This window comes from Salvelinus namaycush, unplaced genomic scaffold, assembly GCF_016432855.1.
Source record: "Salvelinus namaycush isolate Seneca unplaced genomic scaffold, SaNama_1.0 Scaffold3310, whole genome shotgun sequence".
Lineage (NCBI taxonomy): Eukaryota > Metazoa > Chordata > Actinopteri > Salmoniformes > Salmonidae > Salvelinus > Salvelinus namaycush.
This window is the reverse complement of record NW_024060243.1, coordinates 1-9,321: the sequence shown is the minus strand read 5'-3', so window position 1 is coordinate 9,321 and position 9,321 is coordinate 1. Positions and strand designations below refer to the sequence as shown.

Sequence of the window (9,321 nt, the reverse complement as noted above, 5' to 3'; positions counted from 1 at the left end):
ACACACACACACACACACACACACACACACACACACACACACACACACACACTCACTCTACCCACACACTCTACCCACACACTCTACCCACACACTCTACACACACACTCTACACACACACTCTACACACACACTCTACACACACACTCACTCTACACACACACTCTACACACTCACTCTACACACACACTCTACACACACACTCTACACACACACTCACTCTACACACACACTCTACACACTCACTCTACACACACTCACTCTACACACACACTCTACACACACACACTCTACACACACACTCTACACACTCACTCTACACACACACTCTACACACACACTCTACACACACACTCTACACACACACTCACTCTACACACACACTCACTCTACACACACACTCTACACACACACTCTACACACACACTCACTCTACACACACACTCTACACACACACTCTACACACACACTCTACACACTCACTCTACACACTCACTCTACACACACACTCTACACACTCACTCTACCCACACACTCTACACACTCACTCTACCCACACACTCTACACACTCACTCTACCCACACACTCTACACACACACTCTACCCACACACTCTACACACTCACTCTACACACACACTCTACACACTCACTCTACACACTCACTCTACACACACACTCTACACACTCACTCTACACACACACTCTACACACACACTCTACACACACACTCTACACACTCACTCTACACACACACTCTACACACACACTCACTCTACACACACACTCTACACACACACTCTACACACTCACTCTACACACACACACTCTACACACACACTCTACACACACACTCACTCTACACACTCACTCTACACACTCTACACACTCTACACACACACTCTACACACTCACTCTACACACACACTCTACACACACACTCACTCTACACACACACTCTACACACACACTCTACCCACACACTCTACACACACACTCACTCTACACACACACTCTACACACTCACTCTACACACACACTCACTCTACACACTCACTCTACACACACACTCTACACACACACTCTACACACACACTCACTCTACACACACACTCTACACACTCACTCTACACACACACACTCTACACACACACTCTACACACACACTCACTCTACACACTCACTCTACACACTCTACACACTCTACACACACACTCTACACACTCACTCTACACACACACTCTACCCACACACTCACTCTACACACTCACTCTACACACACACTCACTCTACACACTCACTCTACACACACACTCACTCTACACACTCACTCTACACACACACTCACTCTACACACTCACTCTACACACACACTCACTCTACACACTCACTCTACCCACACACTCACTCTACACACACACTCACTCTACCCACACACTCTACACACTCACTCTACACACTCACTCTACCCACACACTCTACACACTCACTCTACACACACACTCACTCTACACACTCACTCTACCCACACACTCACTCTACCCACACACTCTACACACACACTCTACCCACTCACTCTACACACACACTCTACACACACACACTACACACACACACACTCTACACACACACTCTACACACACACTCTACACACACACTCTACACACTCACTCTACACACACACTCACTCACTCTACACACACACTCTACACACACACTCTACACACACACTCTACACACACACTCTACACACACACTCTACACACACACTCTACACACTCACTCTACACACACACTCTACATCTGCGATCTTCTCTTTTAGCTTACTTCTCATTTTTATAATTTCAAAAATGCATGAGGTGTCTCTGGCAGGAGGTTGATGCATTATTTGGGATTTTGAAGTGTTAATAACTGTAGGAAAGTGTTTTGGTTCTTTGATAAGCTAGTAGTTGAGCGTGGTTGAACCATACGGTTGTTGTGCTGTGTGGCTTTGCACTATGGGACTAATTTATTAAGACTAGATCACAGCTTAGGTGGGTTTATTCTAAAGGTTTTAGGTGGGTCACTGACTGCACAAAACTGCCTCGGGACACACACACACACACAGCTGATCACAGAGGAGCCACATGTCAAGTCACGCTCTGAGAGAGGAGATATGAAGCCAGACAGGGAAAAAGACAGGAGGAGTATGACTGGAATGCGCATCAACAACAGACTGGTAACTAGGGTAAAGGCTACGGGGAAATACTGAGTGATCAGATGAACAGAGGAAGACAGACAGACAGACGACAGACAGACAGACAGACAGACAGACAGACAAGGCAGGCAAGGCAGGCAAGGCAGACAAGGCAGACAAGGCAGGCAGGCAAGGCAGGCAGGCAGGCAGGCAGGCAGGCAGGCAGGCAGGCAGGCAGGCAGGCAGGCAGGCAGGCAGGCAGGCAGTAAACAACTTGGTATTGGATAAGGTGGTTTATTGCCAAAGAGATAAGATATTACAGAGTACAGTTAGAAGGTGAATAGGAAGTTGTCGTGGTGATAATGGTTTATGATATTACAGGGTTCTGAATCAGATGACAGTTGGTTTATATCCTCTGTTTCTCAACCTCGTTCTTCCTCTTCTCTCCTCTACCTCAAGAGTTCCCCGCGGGGCCACCCTGTCCTGTAACCAATGGCAACGTCAGTCCAAACCCTTCCTGTGACCCGCAACCCCAGCAAGACATTCCGTGATCCCATCTCGACCCCTAACCGGCCCACAGCCCTATTGGACCAGTTCAGTATGGGTAGTGTAGGCAGCCTAGTGGAGCGACCAGACGCATCCCCAGCTAAAGGCAGCCGGGCCGTGCCCCAGGTGGGACCCAGGCAGACCAACAGGTTATTAAAGAAAGGCTTAAACCAGAGAGAGTTGCTCAACTACCTCAACATCACCAGGTTAGTGAGCTCTCTGATAGGCACAGAATGGCTGCCGTGTTTCATCAGCATCACCAGGTTAGTGAGCTCTCTGATAGGCACAAAATGGCTGCCGTGTTTCATCAACATCACCAGGTTAGTGAGCTCTCTGATAGGCACAGAATGGCTGCCGTGTTTCATCAGCATCACCAGGTTAGTGAGCTCTCTGATAGGCACAAAATGGCTGCCGTGTTTCATCAGCATCACCAGGTTAGTGAACTCTCTGATAGGTATAAAATGGATGCCGTGTTTCATCACCCTAATGGGTTTTACAGTAGAGAGTCTATGTATTCCATACAGTGCAGACTAAGCGGTAAAGAGTTGTCTGTTTCAAATAGAAGGCATTAATGATGCTCTTGGGTAGTAACATCACCTGTGATTCCATAGTGGTGGTAGTGCTGCTGCACATCAAAATCATTTTCATATATTTCAAGTTTTAATATCACATGCCTCAGTACAGTGAAATAGCTTTCTTGCAAACTCAAATATAAATCATTTTCATAGCAAGCTGTTCTCGCTCAGGAGAACAGGTTATCAATTGACTTGATTGGTTATCAATTGACTTGAAGCCTGAATGAAAACCTTTATAATGATCCCCACCAGGAAAGAGGCCAAAGCGGGTAGCGGCCCAGGCAGCAGTAGGAAGGACATCTTCTCCAGCATGCAGTCCATGAAGAGAGAGCATGGACATGAGGAGGAACACATCAAGTTCTACCACAAAGACAGAACTGAGGTGGACGTGTCAAAGAACTCACTGCCCATTAGAGGGAAATATGAGAAGGTAAGAAGAATAATGATATCCCTGGGACAACATATAGGGATGATAGGACATATAGGGATGATATCCCTGGGACAACATATAGGGATGATATCCCTGGGACAACATATAGGGATGATATCCCTGGGACAACATATAGGGATGATATCCCTGGGACAACATATAGGAGTGATATCCCTGGGACAACATATAGGAGTGATATCCCTGGGACAACATATAGGAGTGATATCCCTGGGACAACATATAGGGGTGATATCCCTGGGACAACATATAGGGGTGATATCCCTGGGACAACATATAGGGGTGATATCCCTGGGACAACATATAGGGGTGATATCCCTGGGACAACATATAGGGGTGATATCCCTGGGACAACATATAGGGGTGATATCCCTGGGGCAACATATAGGGGTGATATCCCTGAGACAACATATAGGGTTGATATCCCTGGGACAACATATAGGGATGATATCCCTGGGACAACATATAGGGGTGATATCCCTGAGACAACATATAGGGATGATATCCCTGGGACAACATATAGGGGTGATATCCCTGGGACAACATATAGGGGTGATATCCCTGGGACAACATATAGGGGTGATATCCCTGGGACAACATATAGGGGTGATATCCCTGGGACAACATATAGGGATGATATCCCTGGGACAACATATAGGGGTGATATCCCTGGGACAACATATAGGGGTGATATCCCTGGGACAACATATAGGGGTGATATCCCTGGGACAACATATAGGGGTGATATCCCTGGGACAACATATAGGGGTGATATCCCTGGGACAACATATAGGGGTGATATCCCTGGGACAACATATAGGGGTGATATCCCTGGGACAACATATAGGGATGATATCCCTGGGACAACATGTAGGGGTGATATCCCTGGGACAACATATAGGGGTGATATCCCTGGGACAACATATAGGGGTGATATCCCTGGGACAACATATAGGGGTGATATCCCTGGGACAACATATAGGGGTGATATCCCTGGGACAGCATATAGGGGTGATATCCCTGGGACAGCATATAGGGGTGATATCCCTGGGACAACATATAGGGGTGATATCCCTGGGACAACATATAGGGGTGATATCCCTGGGACAACATATAGGGGTGATATCCCTGAGACAACATATAGGGGTGATATCCCTGGGACAACATATAGGGGTGATATCCCTGGGACAACATATAGGGGTGATATCCCTGGGACAACATATAGGGATGATATCCCTGGGACAACATATAGGGATGATATCCCTGGGACAACATATAGGGGTGATATCCCTGGGACAACATATAGGAGTGATATCCCTGGGACAACATATAGGGATGATATCCCTGGGACAACATATAGGAGTGATATCCCTGGGACAACATATAGGGATGATATCCCTGGGACAACATATAGGGATGATATCCCTGGGACAACATATAGGGGTGAGATCCCTGGGACAACATATAGGGGTGATATCCCTGGGACAACATATAGGGGTGAGATCCCTGGGACAACATATAGGGATGATATCCCTGGGACAACATATAGGGGTGATATCCCTGAGACAACATATAGGGTTGATATCCCTGGGACAACATATAGGGATGATATCCCTGGGACAACATATAGGGGTGATATCCCTGGGACAACATATAGGGATGATATCCCTGGGACAACATATAGGGGTGATATCCCTGGGACAACATATAGGGGTGATATCCCTGGGACAACATATAGGAATGATATCCCTGGGACAACATATAGGGATGATATCCCTGGGACAACATATAGGGATGATATCCCTGGGACAACATATAGGGGTGATATCCCTGGGACAACATATAGGGATGATATCCCTGGGACAACATATAGGGGTGATATCCCTGGGACAACATATAGGGGTGATATCCCTGGGACAACATATAGGAATGATATCCCTGGGACAACATATAGGGGTGATATCCCTGGGACAACATATAGGGGTGATATCCCTGGGACAACATATAGGGATGATATCCCTGGGACAACATATAGGGGTGATATCCCTGGGACAACATATAGGGGTGATATCCCTGGTACAACATATAGGGGTGATATCCCTGGGACAACATATAGGGGTGATATCCCTGGGACAGCATATAGGGGTGATATCCCTGGGACAACATATAGGGGTGATATCCCTGGGCCAACATATAGGGGTGATATCCCTGGGCCAACATATAGGGGTGATATCCCTGGGCCAACATATAGGGGTGATATCCCTGGGACAACATATATGGGTGATATCCCTGGGACAACATATAGGGGTGATATCCCTGGGACAACATATAGGGATGATATCCCTGGGACAACATATAGGAGTGATATCCCTGGGACAACATATAGGGGTGATATCCCTGGGACAACATATAGGGGTGATATCCCTGGGACAACATATAGGAGTGATATCCCTGGGACAACATACTGTATAGGAATGAACACGTACATCTGCAGTTATCTTTTTTATCCATTCATTTAGCAACAATAACACATTTTATCATTAGATTCAAAGGACATCCAGACAGAGGACGTCCTTTAATACTCTGAAGCCAACATGTTTCTCTGACAGAGGACGTCCTTTAATACTCTGAAGCCAACATGTCTCTCTGACAGAGGACGTCCTTTAATACTCTGAAGCCAACATGTCTCTCTGACAGAGGACGTCCTTTAATACTCTGAAGCCAACATGTCTCTCTGACAGAGGACGTCCTTTAATACTCTGAAGCCAACATGTCTCTCTGACAGAGGACGTCCTTTAATACTCTGAAGCCAACATGTCTCTCTGACAGAGGACGTCCTTAATACTCTGAAGCCAACATGTCTCTCTGACAGAGAACGTCCTTTAATACTCTGAAGCCAACATGTCTCTCTGACAGAGGACGTCCTTTAATACTCTGAAGCCAACATGTCTCTCTGACAGAGGACGTCCTTTAATACTCTGAAGCCAACATGTCTCTCTGACAGAGGACGTCCTTTAATACTCTGAAGCCAACATGTCTCTCTGACAGAGGACGTCCTTTAATACTCTGAAGCCAACATGTCTCTCTGACAGAGGACGTCCTTTAATACTCTGAAGCCAACATGTCTCGCTGACAGAGGACGTCCTTTAATACTCTGAAGCCAACATGTCTCTGACAGAGGACGTCCTTTAATACTCTGAAGCCAACATGTCTCGCTGACAGAGAACGTCCTTTAATACTCTGAAGCCAACATGTCTCTCTGACAGATGACGTCCTTTAATACTCTGAAGCCAACATGTCTCTCTGACAGAGGACGTCCTTTAATACTCTGAAGCCAACATGTCTCTCTGACAGAGAACGTCCTTTAATACTCTGAAGCCAACATGTCTCTCTGACAGAGGACGTCCTTTAATACTCTGAAGCCAACATGTCTCTCTGACAGATGACGTCCTTTAATACTCTGAAGCCAACATGTCTCTCTGACAGAGGACGTCCTTTAATACTCTGAAGCCAACATGTCTCTCTGACAGAGAACGTCCTTTAATACTCTGAAGCCAACATGTCTCTCTGACAGAGAACGTCCTTTAATACTCTGAAGCCAACATGTCTCTCTGACAGCGAACGTCCTTTAATACTCTGAAGCCAACATGTCTCCCTGACAGATGACGTCCTTTAATACTCTGAAGCCAACATGTCTCTCTGACAGAGAACGTCCTTTAATACTCTGAAGCCAACATGTCTCTCTGACAGATGACGTCCTTTAATACTCTGAAGCCAACATGTCTCTCTGACAGAGGACGTCCTTTAATACTCTGAAGCCAACATGTCTCTCTGACAGAGAACGTCCTTTAATACTCTGAAGCCAACATGTTTCTCTGACAGAGGACGTCCTTTAATACTCTGAAGCCAACATGTTTCTCTGACAGAGGACGTCCTTTAATACTCTGAAGCCAACATGTTTCTCTGACAGAGGACGTCCTTTAATACTCTGAAGCCAACATGTCTCTCTGACAGAGAACGTCCTTTAATACTCTGAAGCCAACATGTCTCTCTGACAGAGAACGTCCTTTAATACTCTGAAGCCAACATGTCTCTCTGACAGATCAGTCACTGGCAGCACTAGATGAATGACGTTCCAGTGGTGACTGTGTGTGCGGTGTGTGTGTGTGTGTGTGTGTGTGTGTGTGTGTGTGTGTGTGTGTGTGTGTGTGTGTGTGTGTGTGTGTGTGTGTGTGTGTGTGTGTGTGTGTGTGTGTGTGTGTGTGTGTGTGTGTGTGTGTGTGTGTGTAGGAGACATAATGACATGCTACCAGGTGTTACCTGGCTGGGCTGGAGGGGATGTTTTTAAATGTCCTGCGTTAGTTATTTATAAGACCATGTTTCAATAAGATGCCAACGCCTCTCCCTTCAGTCTGTTGCTGGTGTAAATCACACACACACATTCCCTCCAGCTCTTTGTAAAGACTGAGCAGTGTAGTAAGGTGAATCACTTCCAGGCTGGATGAATAACATCATGCCTGAGAAACAACATACCTCCAGCACGCCATCTCCCCTCTCTACCTGTCTGTCTCTCTAAACCTCTCTACCTGTCTGTCTCTCTATACCTCTCTACCTGTCTGTCTCTCTATACCTCTCTACCTGTCTGTCTCTCTATACCTCTCTACCTGTCTGTCTCTCTATACCTCTCTACCTGTCTGTCTCTCCATACCTCTCTCCCTGTCTGTCTCTCTATACCGCTCTACCTGTCTGTCTCTCTATACCTCTCTCCCTGTCTGTCCCTCTATACCTCTCTACCTGTCTGTCTCTCTATACCTCTCGACCTGTCTGTCTCTCTATACCTCTCTCCCTGTCTGTCTCTCTATACATCTCTACCTGTCTGTCTCTCCATACCTCTCTCCCTGTCTGTCTCTCTAAACCTCTCTACCTGTCTGTCTCTCCATACCTCTCTCCCTGTCTGTCTCTCCATACCTCTCTCCCTGTCTGTCTCTCTAAACCTCTCTACCTGTCTGTCTCTCTATACCTCTCTCCCTGTCTGTCTCTCTAAACCTCTCTATCTGTCTGTCTCTCTAAACCTCTCTACCTGTCTGTCTCTCTATACCTCTCTCCCTGTCTGTCTCTCTAAACCTCTCTATCTGTCTGTCTCTCTAAACCTCTCTACCTGTCTGTCTCTCTATACCTCTCTACCTGTCTGTCTCTCTAAACCTCTCTACCTGTCTGTCTCTCTATACATCTCTATCTGTCTGTCTCTCTATACCTCTCTCCCTGTCTGTCTCTCTAAACCTCTATCTGTCTGTCTCTCTATACCTCTCTCCCTGTCTGTCTCTCTATGCCTCTCTTCCTGTCTGTCTCTCTATACCTCTCTCCCTATCTGTCTCTCTATGCCTCTCTCCCTGTCTGTCTCTCTATGCCTCTCTACCTGTCTGTCTCTCTATACCTCGCTTCCTGTCTGTCTCTCTATACCTGTCTGTCTCTCTATACCTATCGACCTGTCTGTCTCTCTATACCTATCGACCTGTCTGTCTCTCTATACCTCTCTACCTGTCTGTCTCTATACCTCTCTACCTGTCTGTCTCTCTA

At 46.5% G+C, this 9,321-nt stretch overlaps 1 protein-coding gene across 1 annotated transcript; it reads left to right on the top strand.

The window, feature by feature from the left end:
* Positions 1–2,556: 2,556 nt before the first annotated feature.
* Positions 2,557–3,726, top strand: LOC120040174 (NEDD4-binding protein 3-A-like; the record flags this gene model as incomplete). Its single annotated transcript, XM_038985421.1, has 2 exons — positions 2,557–2,927; positions 3,549–3,726. Coding segments are annotated over exons 1-2 (438 nt in total), but the record flags the coding sequence as incomplete, so codon positions are not given.
* Between the last annotated feature and the right edge of the window lie 5,595 nt (positions 3,727–9,321).